The sequence below is a fragment of the Staurois parvus genome, unplaced genomic scaffold (assembly GCF_062004578.1).
Source record: "Staurois parvus isolate SC_StPar_1 unplaced genomic scaffold, SC_StPar_1.0 ptg000279l, whole genome shotgun sequence".
Lineage (NCBI taxonomy): Eukaryota > Metazoa > Chordata > Amphibia > Anura > Ranidae > Staurois > Staurois parvus.
The window spans coordinates 1,185,926-1,206,899 of NW_028318075.1; the positions used below are offsets into that span (position 1 = coordinate 1,185,926).

The 20,974-nt window shown below is 41.7% G+C and overlaps 1 protein-coding gene across 1 annotated transcript in view; it reads left to right on the top strand.

Annotated features, from left to right (window-relative positions):
• The first annotated feature begins 432 nt into the window (after window positions 1-432).
• The window catches only part of LOC149458721 (circularly permutated Ras protein 1-like), an 85,073-nt gene continuing 64,531 nt past the window's right edge, over window positions 433-20,974 (top strand). Inside the window, exons 1-7 of the mRNA XM_089681806.1 lie at window positions 433-537; window positions 4,894-4,968; window positions 10,624-10,701; window positions 10,965-11,111; window positions 12,833-12,979; window positions 18,572-18,640; window positions 19,188-19,250. Of these exons, the coding sequence (XP_089537932.1) occupies window positions 438-537; window positions 4,894-4,968; window positions 10,624-10,701; window positions 10,965-11,111; window positions 12,833-12,979; window positions 18,572-18,640; window positions 19,188-19,250 (679 nt within the window). The 5' untranslated portion in view covers window positions 433-437. The remainder of the gene's footprint in view (window positions 538-4,893; window positions 4,969-10,623; window positions 10,702-10,964; window positions 11,112-12,832; window positions 12,980-18,571; window positions 18,641-19,187; window positions 19,251-20,974) is intronic.

Below are 20,974 nucleotides of genomic sequence, written 5' to 3' on the forward strand. Positions count from 1 at the left end.
CTCACTGGATATTTTCTCTTTTTTGGACCATTCTCTATAAACTCTAGAGATGGTTGTGCGTGAAAATCCCAGTAGATCAGCAGTTTTTGAAATATTCAGACCAGCCCGTCTGGCACCAACAACCATGCCAGGTTCAAAGTCACTTAAATCCCCTTTCTTCCCCATTCTGATGCTCAGTTTGAACTTCAGCAAGTTGTCTTCACCACGTCTAGATGCCTAAATGCGTTGAGTTGCTGCCATGTGGTTGGCTGATTAGCAATTTGTGTTACCAAGCAATTGAACAGGTGTACCTAATGAATGTGCGTGTACATTTAGTTGCTGCAATCCTGTTCCACTGAAATAAACATAATTTATCTACTTAACCTGTTCATTTGATTTTCCTGGGCTTGGCTTCATTTGTTCATGTACTTACTTACGCTTCATTGCAGGTGTCTGACATGGAATTTGGCTGCAGATACATTTATGTTGATGAGTCAAGTGGTGATGTACAGCAGCACCGCCATCCCTGCTCTGTAGACGTCTCACAGCCTCAGAAAGGTAAGTGAATGTACACAATGGGCAAACCAGGTCATATTTTACTGATGTGCACAGATGTGCTTTGGAGCCGTGGATGCTGATTAAGCCCCCGGTCACATCAAAGCCGATTTTGAAATTGTGCGACTTACAGTGAATTTGCACGATTTCAAAACCTGCCGATTTCAGTTGCAATTTGCAAGACATCTGAAACAGATGTCTATGCAAATGGCAACAAAAGTAGTGCATGCAATACTTTAGAAATCGGTGCGGCTTCAACCAAGTCAGAACCGCATCAATATGACTGATCTAATAGCAGAAAATAATGTGCAACTTGGCATATGATTTGCAAGTCGCAGGGCATGCAAATTGCATGCCAAGTCGCACTGGATGTGACTGGTGTGTTAGTGCCCGGTCACACCGGTGCGATTTCAGGTGCCATTTGTGAATTGAAATCGCACCTGAAATTGCATCTAATGAATGTGAATATCAGTGTCTTAATATGTTCGATTTGCTGCAGCGCGATTTCTAATGTAGTTCTTGCATTACTTTTTCTGCAGTTTTGTTGAGATTTAACATACATAGAATATAATGGAAATCGCACTGCAAATTGCAAGAAATCGTTGGAAATTTTCACAAGTAGAAATAAAGTCTTCAGAAATCACACTGAAATTGCACACAAATCGTGCAAACTTAAATCTCAGTGGTGTGACCGGTGACTTACGGCTCATCTTCATCCCACATTTATGAGCACTATCATGAACACTGATGCATGGTACAGCAACACTTTGTGTTTGTGCATTGCAGTGCATTGCCATTCATTTTCCATGTGCATACATGGTGTAAAGAAACCTACCTGCTCCTCAGCACACAATGTATGTAATACAGAACTAATACTTTGCCTTGTGGTATGCTGGAAATCAATAGGGCAGGTACCTTTATGGACCCATGGACATGATTTGAGGGCACATTACCATAGACAACACACTAGAATGCCATAAAATCACCCATCAGTGAACACAGGAAATGTGTGAATTGGCCTGTAGGGTTTTTTCACACTCATGAATACACAGAAATGTTGTTTTGTGTCACTATCAATTTATCTATCCATTCAGTCATATCCAACCCTTGGCAATTGCATGGACCATCACTCGTAAGTGACTTTTTCCATGAATTCTCTTAGCAATTATTTTTACAGGGTAGGTTGCCAGGTCTTTCCCCAACCCCTACCAAGCATGTGATCCCACATGGCCAGGGATGAAACTAAGACAATTTAGACAGGAGCCAATTAACCTACCAGCATGTCTTTGGAGTGTGGGAGGAAACTGGAGTACCTGAAGGAAACCCACACAAGCACAGGGAGAACATGCAAACTCCATGCAGGAGGCGCCATGGTCGGGAATCAAACCCATGACCCATTTACTGCAAGGCAGACGTGCTAACCACTAAGCCACTGTGCCGCCCTGTTTGTGTCACTACTGTTTTCAATTTCAAATTAATGATCAGGGCTGTAATGCATACATACCAATAATACCAAAGTACAGAACACGGGTTAGTAGACATTGGGATGTATTATTCTCCAGTAAGTCAAGACCTTTACATAACCCCTTGACGGCGACCTAACACAAATATACGGCCTCACAGAACTGGGCTTTTTGGGGCCACATATTTGCGTACCTGTCTTTATGCTGGGAGCGCACCGCACAGTTTTACTAACACATGTCAATGTTACAAAATTGTGCTCAGAAAAAAGGGGGTGGAGAGCTGGAATTACAATATGCAGAGCTCAGTGAGGAGAACTCTGAGAACTGATTGGAGGGAAGGGACACCCCCCCCCCTCCACACAGCACACAGTTACAGAGCTGAGGCTGTCAGTCTGCTGGAGGTCCCTCTCCCTGGGCCGTGGATAAGGGGGTAACACCAGTCCTCCTGTATGGGGCCCAAGCCAGCAGGGGGGACCTGGGCAGCTGGGTGAATCGGATGTAAGCAGGGAGGGTGATCAGCACTGTGGGGGGGGGGGGTAATTACTGTAACCGATCTCCTGTATGGCTCACTCTGCAGCAGATGAGAGCTGGCTTTTTCTCCTCTCCCTCCCGCAGGCTTTCAGCTGCTGCAGAAAGAGCTGTATAGGGGATCATTTTCAGTAATTGCCCCCTGCCTCACCCATCACCCTCCTTATGCACCATGCATTTGCCCCTGCTGCCCAGGCCCCCACCACCGCAGTACTGCTGGCTTCCCTCCTCACATTTACCAGTCCCCTCCTTTCCTGAATGAACACAATAAACGTAAACTGATGAAAAACTGACGTGAACTGATGAAAAATTGATGAAAAACTGATGTGAACTGATGAACAATTGATGAAAAACTGATGTGAACTGATCCGTTTTTCCTTGGAAAAAACGTGACTGAACTGATGAAAAAAACTGTTAGGACCCTTAGGGCTCTTTCACATGGATGTTCCGATTGGGCCCACCTGCCCATTCCGATTGGGCCCACCTGTCTTTTTTTCAGGGGGACCTGATCAGAACCTCCATTCTCCTCTATGGAGTGGTGGGTGTAAACGGGCATATGTCCATTTACATATTAAATAGAGACATTGATAAAGTCAACCTATATGCGCACTGAAAACACACCTCTCTTGATGCACTGTTTGTATGGAAAAATATTTCTTTATACCAGTGGTCTCCAAACTTTGGACAGGGGGCATAATTCCTGCACTGCAACCAACGATGGGGAACTATTCCTTCCACAGACACCAAATATGGGGTACTATGCCCTTCAATACTAAAGATGGAACACTGTTTACTCCCACTAATGCCACTGCCCACTGGACACAGTCCGGCCCCCCTAAAATCTGAAGGACAGTAAGCCGACCCTTTGTTTAGAAGGTTTGGAGACCCCTGCTCCATACGTTTGTGGGCTTGTAGCAAGCCTGTAGCAGACCTCCTCATGCTTCTGCGTGTTTCCAATGATAACCATTACAGTAGGGCTCATGTACACTGCAGCTGATAAACTGACGTTTAGGAGCTGTTCAGCGTTTTTTTCAGCAGCCCCTGAATTCTCCCTAATGTTTTCCTATGTGTCCATGTACACATCTTCGTTTACAGTCGTTTACAGGCAGTTGAGTTTACAGTCTTTTTTTGAACGCACCAAACTTGCGTTCAGGAGTAGATTTTACCGGCGTTTCAAATGCTTGTAAACGCGGTTAACAGTGTTTATAAGCGTTTGCATTTAGAAGCGTTTTTTAACTGTTCCATGTCCAGATGCTGTCCAGAGCCTTTTTCATCATCAGAAATGCATTCAAAGCGTTTTCAATGTATTCAAATGGACCTAGTACACCAGTGCAGTCAGTTCCAGGTTTCGTGTGAAGGAAAAAATGGTAGAACGTGCCGTATTACGCTCATGATGTGATCCATAGTGAATACAACCAGAAAAGACAGGTCATCTCAACACATACTGCTCTCTCTGCTTCTGCTCTCTCTATTTCTCTCAAAATGTCTGAAATAGTAAATTTTTTACTGTTTTTCAGTGCATTCTGGGCATTTGGGAAGGTCTCCTGAGGTTATCTTTTAAGAACGCTTCTAAACGCAAACGTGCATAAACGCGGTATGCAAACGTGGCTAAACAGACTTTTTTAACCTACGTTTTCCAGCAGTCAGTTTCCATCATTCAGAAGAGTTTTTTCAAAACGCCCCGTGTACATAAGCCCTTAATGAGGTTTCCAATACTGCCTTCTCCTGTCCTTTCCAGTTGTTACAGAATGTTCTTCCTGGCTGTTATGAAAGGATTTGCTACACTCATTTTAAAGTTTTTTAAAAACCCAAAAACAGAAATGTAATATCTTGCAGCCCACCAGTGCATAGATGTGAAAACTGCATTAGTGTCCTTTTTTCAGGCTCTTTCCCTTTATTTTTGCCTAGTGCTCCTGCCAGCAACACACTTCCTGTGCTAGGGTGACAACACTTACTCACTGTACTATCTCTATAGAGAAGCAACGTTGTCACCCTAGGACTACAGACTACGTACAGTACCTCACTCTATCTCCATAATGTAAGAGGCAGGTGCTGTGTAGTTCATGTAGCTGAACAGGTTAGGACTGATGAGACTTCCTGAGACTACACTGCAGAGTGCACAGGAATTTTTCAAGCGCATTACATTTCTGTCAAGATCAATAGGATGTAAACGAGAGTTTATTGTTGGGGTTTACATACACTTTAAGTACTGTTCAGTGGAAGTGTCATTAGTTTGTCTGCATTACTAAAATGAACATGCATCATTGCATTTTGCTCTGTATTATTTAATGAGAACTCAATGTAATTTTCTGCTTTGCATGTTGTTTTTTATATTGTAATATATATATTTAAATTTTTGTCATTTCAGGGATTGACGCGCCTGACCCAGCTTCTTATGACAATTTTATGCGCAAAGGATCTGTCGCAGGTTCTGAAATTAATGGTATGTTTTAGTGCAAAGGCTTCTCTACAAAGCAAGAAATTGTTGCACAAACTAAATATTGGGTCTCAATGAGAGTATGTGGGAAAAAGTTATGTTGAAAGAAGTGATCCTTGGATGACCCGCTGGGATGTTGGGAATGTGGCTGCTGGTGGGATGGTCACAGGTTCGTCAACTGTATGTTATTTTTTAGTTTTACATAGAGTGGGGGAGTGTCAGATCCCCTTCAGGATTTTACCGCTAACTGGAGTTCCATTGGAAAGATTCTCACTTTCTATTCTGCTGACATCGATTTACTAGAAAGGAACTAACCCTAGGTTCACACATAAGCGATTTTCTGCAGCATTTTGCAGAAATGCAGTACAGTCCATTTAAAATGATTTCCTATAGGACATGTTCACACCTATGCGTTTTCACCTGGTGCGTTTTTTGGAAAGAGTCAGTGACTTTTTTGAATGCTAAAAGTTACGTTGTTGTTTCTATAGACGTCAATGGAAATGCTGCAGAAAAGCATATATTGTGTTTTTGCCACATTTTTGATGTGTTTTAAATTTGCCTACCAACAAGAAAAAAAAAGCAAAACGCAACAAAAACATGGCAAAAACGCAAGTGCAAAGATGCAACACAGAAAGCAATGCAGAAACGGCTCAAACGCAACCTGCATAGGTGTGAACCTAGGGTAAGAAGAGCTCTTCAACAGTGACAGTTAGAAATATTTATTTTATTTATTTATTTCAGGTACTTATATAGCGCCATCAATTTACACAGCGCTTTACATATATATATTGTAAATTCACATCAGTCCCTAACCCTCAAGGGGTGTACAATCTATGGTCCCTAAACTCACATTCATACATACACATACTAGGGCCAATTTAGACAGGAGCCAATTAACCTACCAGCATGTGTTTGGAGTGTGGGAGGAAACTGGAGTACCTGTAGGAAACCCACACAGGCACAGGGAGAACATGCAAACTCCAGGTAGGTGGTGCTGTGGTTGGGAATTTAACCAACGTCCCTAATACTGCCAGGCGGAAGTAAAATAAAATGATAAAAATGATTCTCTTTAGTAGATAAGGGGAAGGAATATACCCCCTTCTGTATATGTGGCATATCTTCTCTTACTTCCTATCTGATGAAATCATTGTCAACAGGACGGGAAGTGAGGTAAATCTCTCCAACATAACACCAGATAGCAATACAAAACCTGACAGGAGTTCTAATCCTTCCAATCTCTCTCGGAACCTAGAAAAGAAATGTGGGCATTTTTTATGTGCCAGCAAAAGCAATATACATAAGACTAAAATACATTTATTTGTTTTATTTATATGTAAATTTATTTGTATATTAGAATAGACAAACAATGAAAACCATATTCATCAAAATCAACAAATCAGTTGTATAATAAAGACTCTAGAAATCATAGTGGATCAATGCGTTTTGCTGGTAGGCTGCTTCCTCAGCATCCACTTGCTTGTATTATCTTGGGATATGATAACTCAATGCCAAACTGAAAATTCCTAAAATTAGTGATGACACAAAAAAGCGAGATGATGTAATGCAGCGCAACCCATATAAAGCATTACTTAGGGTACCCTCTGAAATTTACACACAAAAAAGGATTATGGGCACAATCCTAAAATTGCTAGTTAATGCCAGACAGAGACACCACAAGACATCAAAATCACCACTAGATAGAAGGGATCAATGATTGCATAAGGTAGATGTCCCAACCTTTGTGAGGTCACTTATCACATTACAACAGTGTCCCCACTTTCCGCCATTACAATAGACTATCAGCACATGGTGGCTCTCTTTTTCACATGTGCTGGTAGTCTATTGTAATGCTGTGGTTTCCCTGGCAGGCATTACCTATTAATTTTAAGATTGGCGTAGTATTAATGTGTGAAGTGATATTGTTCATAGCAGAATAAAATTATACTTATGTGAGATTGTCTTGTACCTTTGGGGCTGGTAAACTGAGTCATACAAGTATGAAGAATGGCTGTCTCCACTCAGACCTTTTAGTGTATGGATGCAAGTTAGTCATTAAGGGGAAAACCTCTGGGAATTGAGGATGGAAAAGGATCTAAGGGTTTTAGTAGATCACAGACTCAGTAATAGCATGCAGTGCCAAGCTTGGACCACATTCATTCCACATGACATGTGAAATACCATTGATTTCTATGGTGCCTGTTCACATACGTTCAGTGCACTGGCAGTGTGCGGATTCAGAGCAGACTGAGAAAGAGCCCTGTTCGATCTCTGAGCAGTGCGGTCCTGTTCAGGTGCGGATTACAGTCTAATTGACTGCTATGGGAACCACTTCTGAATTGTACTGTCATGAGTTTGTGAACAAGATTTCAGGCCGGTTTTCTCTCCTGATCCTGATCTAAACCTGACCTGATCCTGATCTAAATCTGACGTGAACCTCTGAACAACTACTTTGTCAATTAGCTGTGAAAACGGAGCTTCAATTCACAGCGCACATGCGTGAATCCACACTAAACACACTAAACAAACTAGGTATGCTTATAAGTTGGAGACATCCTGTAAGGACATTTTTCCACTACATAGCTCGGTGTCATCTGCAGACACAAAATGGTATTTTTAATTCCCATTCTCTATATTATTTATAAACATGTTAAAAAGTAAGGGTCCGAACACTGAACCTTGGGGCACACCACTAATAACCATTTTAGAGTAGGAATCATTACATTCATACTTTGCTGTTCTAACGTTTAGAGTTTGGGCAATCCAAAAACAATTCTTCTGCTTTACTTGGAAGGGTACGGGCCAGCATGTGGTAAAATTGGTACTTTACAGATTAAAATTACAAGGAAGACACGAAATCCCATATTTTCAGAAATGTGGCTGAAGTGCCAATTGGCAATCAATCTGGGTACCTCTTAAACACTAAACTCAACACCCTATGCAGATATAAGACAGTTAAACATACTCCACAAGCTAGCAACCCTTTACTTTCCTTTAATGTCAATTCTAAAAAAAAATCTGTTTCTAACTGCGTAAACATTCCATTAGCATTCCAAAACTTGGTGCAACATAAAGTTCATCAAGTTAGATATATGCTTAATGAAACAGGCATCAAATCCTTTAGCTCACTACAGGATTCCCACTGTATGGCCCCTCAAGAGATTTTCCATTATCCTTAAATCAGTTTCTTCACTGCATTTTTCTCACAGTGCTTACAAGGCAACTGGGAAAGGGAGCTAACACATTGTTTACCACAGGAAGACTAGAGACAAATTTGGCTAACTACAGGTAAAAACTAGGACAAACATGGTTGCCCAAGCATCATGATATGGGGATGTTTCTCATACTACGGTGTTGGGCCTATTTATCGCATACCAGGGATCATGGATCAGTTTGAATACATCAGAATACTTGAAGAGGTCATGCTGCCTTATGTTGAAGAGGAAATGCCCTTGAAATGGGTGTTCCAACAAGACAACGACCCCAAACACACCAGTAAATGTGCAACATCTTGGTTCCAGACCAACAAGATTGACGTTATGGAGTGGCCAGCCCAATCTCCGGATCTTAATCCAATAGAAAACTTGTGGGGTGACATTAAAAGTGCAGTTTCTGAGGCAAAACCAAGAAATAGAGAAGAACTGTGGAATGTAGTCCAATCATCCTGGGCTGGAATACCTGATCACAGGTGCCAGAAGTTGGTTGACTCCATGCAACACAGATGTACAGCAGTTCTCAGAAACAGTGCTTATACAACTAAATATTAATTAAGTGATTCAAAGGAAAGCAAAATCTTCAAACATTTTTCAGTTTATATAGTGAATGTTTGAGTTTGTAAAGAAATGCCCGTAGCGAATAGGGAAGAATGGAAATAGCGCAGGGCATACATGACTAGGCCCAGAGTGGTGTAGGGAACGGAAAGGGTTAAATTTAGCTCCAGGGGGTGGGGAATTGATTGGGGAATTATATTATTGGCAGATGTGGAGTGTAGGAGGGGTCTGTGGTACCTTAGGGTGGGGGGTTCTGCTGAAGGGGTGTCAGTGGAGCTGGACGTGGCAAGGACCAGAGCTTCCCTTTCGCCCTCCCTGTTTGGTTGGGTATAGGGTCTCGTCCGGGGGCAGGTGAGTAAGACAGAAAGAAAAAAAGAAAAAAAAAAAAGAACACAACATGGACACCAGTTGGAATGGTGGGTTTTTTTCCGTTGGTTCGTGGGCGGTTGTTGGTCTTTGGAGGCGGTTCTCATCTTGGAAGGTAAAACAATGGTGTGGGACCCCATCTGTGGTATGGGGGGCCCGGTGGATATTCCCAGTTAACCAAGGTTTAACTGGAAGGTGGTGGTGCTGCACTGCGGACGGTATGGTTGTCTCCGAGCTGGTTGGTTGCGGCTGGAGGCCTAGTGTATAGGGTTGTCCGCAGGTGCATTTTGGATCTTTGTGGGTGTCTTTGAAGACCAACAACAATTCTTTGGTTTCCGTTAAGGAACGGTTGATGTATGTTAAAATGTGAAGTTGTTAATAAAAGGCCATGTTGGCCATTTACTCCAAAATGGTGTCATGTTTTTTGTAAAGTTTAGTTGGTTAAGGGGGTGTGGAGTGGTATGGATAGGTAATGGTGGAAGTAGGAGTGGACAAGCCTATCTATGGTGCATTAGTCAAGAAGAATACAAACACTGCTATTTTTTTGAACAGTCTAATACTCACTTTTGTTTAGAGGAACAACACAAATTTGATATATTTTTCTTCATGTTTTGATTTGGAATAGAATGTATAGTGTTCCCAATGCATTTGTGTGTATGGAAATAAAAGCTATTAGAAGGATTTTGAGCCTTATTCACTTTTTTGAACACACTGCTACTATTTTGAACACAACTAAATATCAATGCCAATACACTGTGACAGGCTTTTTGTTCCATAAAACTCCTATGAGGCACTTCTCAATAAAAAGCCGGAGTGCTATAAAATTAGCCAGTTTAAGTTAATTACTCATTTTCTAATGGTCACCAAAACACAATGTCCCACATAATATTTTTGAAAACCTCTACAAAATGATACCATACTACACTAAATTGCCAAAAGTATTGGGCCTCCTCCCTTTCCACGCACATGAACTATAATGGCATCACAGTCTTAGTCCATAGGGTTCAATATTGAGTTGGCCCACCCTTTGCAGCTATAACACCTTCAACTCTTTTGGTAAGGCTGTCCACAAGGTTTAGGAGCGTGTCTATGGATTTTTCACACTGTAGCCACCACTGGATACTTGTATGTAAATCCAGAAGCAGCAATAATGTAGAAGGGAGATGTATGGTGTGTTGAGAAGAGTTACAAAAGGAATATAGTGTACAATTGGCACTGGAGAAGTGTTAGTTATAATAAAACTCCATGTAAAAGTCGAAGAAAAAACAATAATCAATAAGCGGCATCAGCAGCAGCAGCACCCTTTAGTGCAAAGCTGGAATTTTCACCTGATGATCCTTACAGTAACACACTTTCTGTCCTAGGTTGACAATGTTCACTCCTTGTACTACTATATCTATGGAAGAGAATATATTCCCTAATCAATGACCTTAGTTTCTTGCCACATTTTTTTACACAATATTTAATTATTACAGTACTGCAAGAATACATATACATTTATCCACTAACATTCGTTAATATTTTCTAGGTGTCCTTGAGCCTGATCTCTCTCTTTATGACAACTTTAGCTGTAAAGCAGATTCTTTATCAACTGGAAAGACAAATGGTAAGCTTTAAAGTAAAGTAAGGTCACATCTATCATCATTGACAAAACTACAATAACTATACTTGTTATACATAACAATTGCTACACTTTAAAGGAATGTTTGAGAGCAATTAGTGATTACCAAAGAATATGGAACACATATATATATGTGATGTATATAAATACATCACAGTGCTATGGGCCCAGTGTTGATGGGAGCAGAGGTGGCTACACATAATGAGAGTTGCTAGGCTCTAACTATTTGAATTTGTCTTCACCTATAGAACTGCCGCAGGTGTTAGCACACAATAGATCGTCTCCAGAAACAAATGTATACCAGGGTCTTCAGTTGCCGCCATCTCCAAAACCAGGGCATAACACACCGCCTCCCATTCCAGAACGCAAGAAGAAGCCTTCTATAGCTCATACTGGTATGATGACTCTGCTTAGTGTTTGGTTTCCAGTGATATCTAAAAAGATTAAGACATGAGTAGCAATGAAAACATTGTTAGAAGTTCTTTCCCTTCTTCACAATACCATAAATGTGTTATTGTTTTTAGTTGTATCCCTGTTGGAGAGATTTCCTATTACTTCCTGTCCTGATAAAAATTGAGGGGAAATCTCCTTAGTAGGAACACAGATGGTAGAAAACCCTAAACAAGGTTCTAATCTTTCACTGCTCTATCCTCAATTAAATGTTTAAGCTTTAAATCATTGGATATGATAACCATGTTAACCATCTTCCTTCATAATCAGAGAGCAACTAATATGCAATAGTGAACTTGGTGTAGAATTATATACTTGCGGGTCAGTACAGAGGACAAGGGTGCACTCTTTATGGTTCTTCATAGTAAGAGCTGTGAAAATGTGGAGTAGACTCCCTCAAGAACTAGTTTGGCCAGCTCAGTAGATTGTTTTAAAAAGAAGCTCAATGCATTCCTAAATGCACAAAATATAACTGTTTACTAACAATTATAGGAAATAACAGGGATTGTTGATCCTGGGAATATGCCGTTGCCTCCTGAGGGTTCAGAAAATTATTTTTTTCCTCGTTGGTGCACATTTAACCATGCTTTATGGGGTGTTTTTGCCTTCCTCTGGATCAACTGTGGTTATAGGATTCTATATATAGAGGTGTTTTGTTTTTTTTTTCCTGTTGGTTGAACTAGATGGAATTGTGTCTTTTTTCAGCCTGACTGACTTGACTGCACACACACCTTGTGACTAACCTGCACTGCAACCCATATTTATGGAGCACGGTTCATGTAGGCTCAGAACTGGGAAAACTTCCACTATATTATGTGCTGACCTTCCTGGTCCAGGCCTCTTGATTAGTAAAATGTGCCGTGTGGAGTAACCACAGAAGAAGCTAAACCTGGAAAATGTGTGCGATGGGACCCTTGGGAGAATTATTTTCAAAGGGTTATAATGTAAATTGTGAAGTTGCAGTGCATATTTTCTCTTTGGACCATGGTGCGTGTCTGAATTTAGAAAATGTACCAGGTTCATCTGATATTTACACCCATGGAAACACACCACTCCCCTCCGTGAAGATAACAGTACAATATTCCTTCATTACCTCCCAACAACTGCAGTTCCATCATTTGCAACCATTAACAATGGAAAAAACATGTAACTCGCTGTCTGATTAGGCACATACTGTATCTGAATGATATATTGTCATGCCGATTACTGAACTGCATATTTATGTTCCCTGTTGCATTCACTAATAACGCAACAATGGACTTTGTACTTCCCATTTGCTGTTATAAATGTCATGTTACTTGCTACTTGTTAAAGAAAAAGGCATGTGAAAATTGTATATTGAAAGTGCATATTAAAAAAAAAAGAAAATTATATTTGAAGTTTGTTTCACTAAAGACAAATAGACTGTTCACTTTACAAGGGAATTTTCCCTTAGCTTAGCAAATTAGGTGATTCTCTGTTGACTTCCAGCATCCAATCAAGTGCAAGCAAAAATACAATTTTTTAAATTTTCCTTGAATGCAATTGGGTATTCTTTGCAAAGGGAAATTTCACCACATCCGCCAAGCTCTGGGAAAAATTCCCTTGCAAAGCGAACTTCCCATTTGCCTTTAGTAAATCAACATCATGATCTTCTTCATCTCATTTTTCTTGTCTTTTCTTCCAGACATAGGTACACCATCAGCATTAGGCTCCCTACTTCCTTCTTCAAAGGGATTCAAAAATGGATCAGAACTCACTGCTTGTAATATGAATCAGCAGAACCCTCCACCGATTCCACTTAGAAAAAATAAGCCATCAGAATATCGATCTGGTAAACAGAATGCTCTGCTACAAACATTTCCGTGGTCTTCATTTACTGCTGTTAGCTACTATCTGCTTACTAATACCAGTGTATAAGTTAAAGTGTTACTAAACCCACAACAGTAAAATCAATCTGTATACATTGCATCCAGAAAGTATTCACAGCGCTTAACTTTTGCCACATTTGTTGGGTTACAGCCTTATTCCAAAGTGGATTAAATTAATTTTTTCCCCCAGCATTCTACAAATACCCCATAATGACAACGTGAAAGAAGTTAATTTTGAAATCTTTGCAATTGAATAAAAATAAAAAAATGGAAAAAAAACAGCATGTACATAAGTATTCACAGCCTTTGCTCAATACTTTGTTGAAGCACCTTTAGTACCAATTACAGCCTCAAGTCGTTTTGAGTATGATGCTACAAGCTTGGCACACCTATTTTTGGGCAATTTTTCCCATTCTTTGCAGTACCTCTCAAGTTCCATCAGGTTGGATGGGGAGCGTTGGTGCACAGCCATTTTCAGATCTCTCCAGAGATGTTCAATCGGGTTCATGTCTGGGCTCTGGCTGGGCCACTCCAGGACATACACAGAGTTGGCTCATAGCCACTCCTTTGTTATGTGGGCTGTGTGCTTAGGGTCGTCGTCCCGTTGAAAGATGAACCATTGCCCCAGTCTAAGGTCCAGAGCGCTCTGGAATAGGTTTTCATCAAGGATGTCTCTGTACATTGCTGCATCCATCTTTCCTTCGATCCTGACTAGTCTCCCACTTCCTGCCACTGAAAAACATCCCCACAGAATGATGCTGCCACCACCATGCTTCACTGTAGGGATGGTATTGGTCAGGTGGTAAGCAGTTTATTAAATAAACATGTATGTGATATTTATCAACACCTATTAAATTGCACTTAGTGTATCCAATATATTCAACAAATATATATTAATAAAAAAAAAAACGGCTATGTCCCAACTGATATCAATAGGACTGCCTGTACCCCTGTACATAGGAATATCATGCTTGTATGATACATAAGCATTGGAATGTATGGAATCCTTAATAGTTTGAATTAATATACCTCCATGATGGTTGTACCCCATTGGTTATAATCCGTTTATATTTGGAGAATTATTCCTTGAAGCCTGTTTTGCCAACCACGAAAGTGGGAGGCAACAACTATTGGTGAGTGCACATCCGTGTGGGGGACACTTTGAGGCACCTGGTTATTATTAAACAGCACGTGGTGGATTCCAAAAAAAGAGGAACAATTTCTGTGGACTTTGGATTATTATATATAATTTTGTATTCACAGTAATTCACTGATATCATTTGTTTGATTTATTCACATTTTATTGTGTTGTACTCACTATATCACCGTATCACTATTAATTTAGAGCCACTATAACACTTTGTGTTGTTTTATTCACTCATTTATTAGGTAGTAAGCGGTGCCTGGTTTCCTCCAGACCAGGGGCAGACTGACCATTTGGAAACTCGGGCACTGCCCGAGGGCCCGGGTTCAGTAGGGGGCCCCATGAGATGCCCCTGGTACCTTTTTTCATTGGCTTTTTTGAGTTTGGGCAAGGACACAGGGGCCCCATGATCCCCTATTGCCCGGGGGCCCCATGAGTTGTCAGTCCGCCCCTGCTCCAGACATGACGCTTGGCATTCAGGCCAAAGAGTTTAATCTTTGTTTCATCACACCAAAGAGTTTTGTTTCTCATGATCTGAGAATCCCTCAGGTGCCTTTTGGCAAACTCCAGGTGGGCTGCCATTTGCCTTTTACTGAGGAGTGGCTTCTGTCTGGCCACTCTACCATACAGGCCTGATTGGTGGAGTGCTGCAGAGATGGGTGTTCTTCTGGAAGGTTCTCCACAGAGAAACACTGGAGCTCTTTCAGAGTGACCATTGGGTGCTTGGTTACCTCCCTGGCTAAGGCCCTTCTCCCTCGATTGCTCATTTTGGCCGGGCGGCCCGCTTTAGGAAGATTCTTGGTGGTTTTAAACTTCCCCCCATTTATGGATGATGGAGGCCACTGTGCTCATTGGAACCTTCAATGCTGCAGAAATTTTTCTGTACCCTTCCCCAGATCTGTGCCTTGATACAATCCTGTCTCGGAGGTCTACAGACAATTCCTTGGACTTCATGGCTTGGTTTGTGCTCTGACATGCACTGTTAACTGTGGGACATTATATAGATAGGTTTATGCCTTTTCCTATTCAAGTCCAATCAACTGAATTTCCCACAGGTTGATTCCAATCAAGTTGTGGAAACATCTCAAGGATGATCAGTGGGAACAGGATGCACCAGAGCTCAATTTTGAGTGTCATGGCAAAGGCTGTGAATACACATGTACTTTTTTTTTCTGTTTTTATTTTGAATAAAAATAAAAGATTTTAATAAGATTTCAAAACGAACCTCTTTCACATTGTCACTATAGGGTATTGTTTGTAGAATGTTGAGGAAAAAATGTATTTAATCCATTTTGGAATAAGGCTGTAACATAACAAATTGTGGCAAAAGTTAAGCGCTGTGAATACTTTCTGGATGCAATGTATGCAGTAAAGCATGCTTGTTATTCTCACTGTGGAACCTAAGGGGTTAATCCTCTGCATTGTGTAAAAAGGCTGTTTGATCCTTTCTTCTCTGCCCCTCCTCTTCTTGAAATGACCACTTGATACAGACTGAACCTGAGGTCACATTCACATGCTCAGTTTGGTGTGCATTGCTAGAGAGGTTTTTTTTTTTCTTGGGAGGGTGCATGTGATCAGCACAGGGCCAATCAGCACTGGCCAGAAAGAGGATCAGAGGTTTCACATCCTCCTAGAGCAGAAAGAAAACTCCTCCTACAAGCTTTAACCAGTGCTCTGCTGAAGTCACAAGACTGCTCTAAGACCTGTCATCTGCCTGCTCAGACGGGGATCAGCGGAGAGATCCCCCGCTGAGCAGGCGGATCCGCTGACAGGTCCGCCCCATCTGAAAGGGGTCTAAGACACAGGAAGGAGTTTACCAGCTGATCTCATTAGCACACACATCCTGCACTGACCTCATTAAAACCCACCTCCTTCACCCATCAACTATATTTGCACAGCATCCCCGGAATCCCTTCACACGTACATTTGCCTGGCTTCCCCAGCGTCCCTCCAGATACCTGGGCCGCATGCTAAGCTCTCTGGGGCCACATGCGGCCTGCAGGTTGGACACCTCCACCTGACATAGTGAATTTCACATTTGCAGATTTATTTGTGATATTGAATTTATTCACAGTTTGCAATATTGATTGTATTTTTTTTTAGCGCTGTTGTTTTTGTTTATGTCTTTTTCAACTAGTATCATAGTTATCCAGTGGCTACCTAAGTTTTATTATTTATGACCTAGCATGAATATAATTTATTTTTACCCCTGATGTAGTGCAAGGGCTTGCCTGATTGGATACAGAGTGAATGGATAGATAGGTGGGACCGCCTATTCCATAATTTTAGTAAATCTAAAGGAAATTGTACAGAGATTGTACAAACAAATAGTATAGTGTATGGCCACTTTTATACATGTACATAGGAGAAAGTGAATGGAGACACTCAGCTGTCAGGCCTCATTCACATCTCTGTATGTGTTTTTTTTTTGGGGGGGGGCGTTTTGGAGCTTTTCTGCTTATCTCGCAGAGGGCAGCCAATTCACTTGAATGGACTGCCCTATGCATGACAAATGCTCCAAAGAAGCTCCAGAACTCTTTTTTGAGTGGGATGTGGTGCAGTTTCTTTATCTGGCTTTTTGGTATGTTTGCAGCACGTTTGTCTTGCAACAAAACGCATGGCAAACATGCACTTACTATCCACTCTTGGGGTGCCATTAACATTTGCATTTTCTGAAATGCACAGCAAAGCAGGCATTTTTTGTTCAGAATCACGCAGATGTGAATGGATCCTCATTGTTCTTGTGTAAACACACCAATTTCACTTTCAGGCTCCATTCACACCCAGTGTAGTGGGACCATACGGTTTTTTGTCTCGTTTTTTTCTGTGACATTGCATAGCACAGCATATTGATTTCAATGGGTTGCCCTACATCTAGCAATGTAGCTCGAGACTTTTGGCATGTTGTGCTTTGCACATTTTTTATTTTATGTTTTGCAACACTTGACACTCGTTTTTTCACACAGCAAAACATGTGAGGTGCCATTAACAATTATTGGCATCGAAAGTGCAACTAGTTCATTTTAGGTGTATAAAGGTGGCCATACACTATACAATCTGATTGTACAAAATTCTTCCACCAACTGTGTAGTGCAAGGGCTTGCCTGATTGGATACAGAATGATTGGATAGATGGTGTGTCCTACTATTATATAGTTTTGGTTAATCTAAACGAGATTGTACAGATAACGTACAATCAGATTGTATAGCGCATGACCACCTTTATACACCTAAAACTAACTAGTTGTGCTTTCAGTGCCATTGATTGTTAACACCACACCAAACACAGAAGCAAACACACATTTTGCCACATGAAAAAATGGGTGATAAGCACAGTAAAACGCAGAGTAAAAAAGTGCAACTTGCACCACGCTAAAATGTCCCATGCAGGGGCGGACTGACAACTCATGGGGCCCCCGGGCAATAAGGGATCATGGGGCCCCTGTGTCCTTGCCCAAACTCCAAAAAACTATGAAAAAGGTACCAGGGGCATCTCATGGGGCCCCCTACTGACCCCGGGCCCTCGGGCAGTGCCCGAGTTTCCAAATGGTCAGTCCGCCCCTGGTCCCATGAACTACTATTGAAATCAACAGGCTCCCTTATGCATGCCATGGGAACAATGAGCAAAAAACGTGCGCTCCCACTACGCTAGGTGAGTGGGGCATGAAAGTGAAATTGGTTTGTCTACATAAGAACAGTGAGGCTCCATTCACATCTGTGTGTTTCCAAATACATGGCAAACTGCACAGAAAATACATGCTTTGCCATGCGTTTCAGAAACACACTGCAAATGCACCATAAAGCACAGTAAATAACACACCACACTCTAAAAACATTCTGGAGCTTCTTTGGGGCAATTGTTGCACATAGGGCAGGCCATTCAAGTGAAAGGGCTGCCCTATGCGTGAAAAAAAAATAACTTGTGCGGGATCGGGAGTTCCCATTATATGTAGATGTGAATGGGGCTTGACAGCTCTGGTGACCAGAGACCCCCGTACATCAGACTTACCCTTTACATCAAAGTCTGCAGTGTTCCCCTTTACATCAAACTCCACAGCATTCCTCTTTACACATACAAATTATTTATATAAAAATATTTTATAAAGAAAACAAAAGTCAGTCTTACTGTGTTTTTTTTTTTTGGGGGGGGGTGTTAGCTTCAAAATTCTCTGCCTATGGGCTTCTGAGATGTAAATCCGGCCCTGGGTCTATGTGACAATGAGAGGGGGTCTAGCACCTAACTGATACACTATTACCTGGACCTGGCCATGACTTAATTGTATGGAGCTGTTAATCGATACACAATAAACAGACAAAAAAACTACAAAGGGCCCTTGTGCAGGTGTACAGTCTGCACAAATGGGCCCCTGGTGAAAACTACATCTTACATTTCTTGTTTTGTTTGAATGCAGGCTATTCCAAATCTGCAGTTTATGACTATGCTTATCAGGAAGTCCCCAGTCCGCCCATGAAAGCTAATGGTAAGCAGAAAAGTAAAAAAAAATATTGTAGTGTTTAACCGGATATTTACACTATTTTATGTTCTGTTTGGGTCCTAAAATCCAAAAGTCCACACTCCTTCCCTGCAGCACCAGAGTTGTTGGTTCGAATCCCAACCACAAGACCACCTGCATGGAGTTTGCATGTTCTCCTTGTGCTTGTGTGGGTTTCCTCTGGGTACTAATACACAAATACTGTTAATGTGTTTCATAGGTTGAAAAATAGCCAATGAAATACAATGCCTCTCAAATTTCATGGTCATGCTGCAGTTTCATCTGTAGGTGTTGCAATATCAGTTTTACCATACAGGGGCTAAATATCCTTCCTGCGCTTGAGAACATCCCCATTCCACTATTCAACAATCACAGTCCAACTGTGATGCCACTACAGTAGCTGCAAGTTAATCATCCATTACTAAACCAGTCCTTGTCTGCAGAGTCTTGGTACAGGCGCTCTCATGTTCCAGAAACATGCAATATGTTTCTGGAACATATCAAGATTGTCACCTTTACATGGATCTTTCATCAGCAGATTCCACAGACCTGGGAAACTCTACTCAATACAGGAAGCCAACAGTACATCGAGCTTCTGGTAAGGTCATCCAAAGCCATGTTTCATGTTATGATGTTGAAGATATTAAATGCAATTTATCCTATTAAACATAAACCTCTCACCTCTCTACTTCCTTCCCTAGTGTGGTCCTCCTTTCATTCCCATTTACAGTGCTACATTCTCCTTTTATGTGGCTACTTCTTTCCTCCCAATCGAAGAATCAGACACTTTAAACAAATAAGTATACTGTAAAAGCATACTTATCCTTTTTCTTTCTTCACAACTTAAAGTTGTTGGTCAATTGGAAAATTATAGAGGGTCTCAAGAGCGGCCCCTAACACTTCCAGAGAACTGCACAGTAGAAGAGCATTTTCGCAACTCAACAACCGAAATTGGTCATGGCAGTGAAAGTTACCCCCATCCCCCTCTCATACATTGGGGGTCATGGCAAGTTAACCCTCCCATTCCCCCTATATTGGTAGCCATAGCAGTGGAAGTCAATTCCCTCCTGCCTCTGCATTGGTGGTCATGGCAGTGAAAGTTATCCCCTATATTGGTGGTCATAGCAGTGAAAGTGTTAATTCCACATTTTCCTCTGTATTGCTTATCATGGCAATAATATTAAACCCCACCCCCAGCACTGGTGATCATGGCAGTAAAGGTGACCCCCCCCCATATTGTTGGTCATGGTAGTGAAAGTGTTAACCTCCCATTGTCCTCCTATTGGTGGGCATGGAAATAATATATATAATGATCATGGTCATAAAAATGCCCCCTCCCATATTGGTGGCCATGATGGTGAAAGTTAATCCCCCATCCCTTTCTGATTCATTTGGGGTCATGGCAAGTTAACCCTCCCATTCCCCCTGTATTGGTGACCATGGTAGTAGAAATTAAACCAACCCCCCCACACACACTTTGGTGATCATGGCAGTGAAAGTTATCCCCTATATTGGTGGTCATGGCTTGAATGTGTCAAATTCCCTATTTCCTATGTATTGGTGGTCATGGCAATATTATTATTATTTAACCCCCTATCCTGCACTGGTGATCATGGCAATGAAAGTGTTAACCCCCTCCAATAGCTCGTCCCTCCATATTGGTGGTCATGCCAGTAAAAGTTTTAACCCCTCCTTACCCCCATGTTGCTTGTTGTGGCAGTGAAAGTGTTTACTGTTCTCTCTGTATTGGAGGCACGGAAGAAAGTGTTAATCTCATTGTTGATCACTTACCCATCACATTCTCCTGCACCACTCTCTCTCTCTCTCCCAGGCTGGGACTTTACTTGTACTGTGGGCTGAGATAGCTCCGTCTCTTTCAGTGCTGGAACACAGAGAGTGTTACAGTGCCCGGCTCCCCGCTGCCACTCTGCTTTTTGACTGGTGCCCATTAGCCTATGGGCCCCATATTGTGGGCTGCGTGTTGGGCACCTGGGCCCTAAAGTAACCTCTCCTACCCCATACCATTTGTATACTGACCATTATCCTACTGTTTGCCTACCTTAACCACTTCCCATCCGTCCCATGTACATAAACGGCTGGACGGGAGCAGTGCAGGAGCGGGTGGCCATTTATAAATGTCCTCCCGCTTTCCTGCCTGTGCGTGCTCCCTAGGAGCACGCAGCACCACCGATCGCTGTACGGGACCTCTGTGTGAGGTCCCGATCATGTGATTACTCATTGGCCAATCAGTCATCACATGAACAGTAGTAAACAAGATGTCACTTCTGACATCATTGCTTACTACTAGCGAAATCTGTGGAT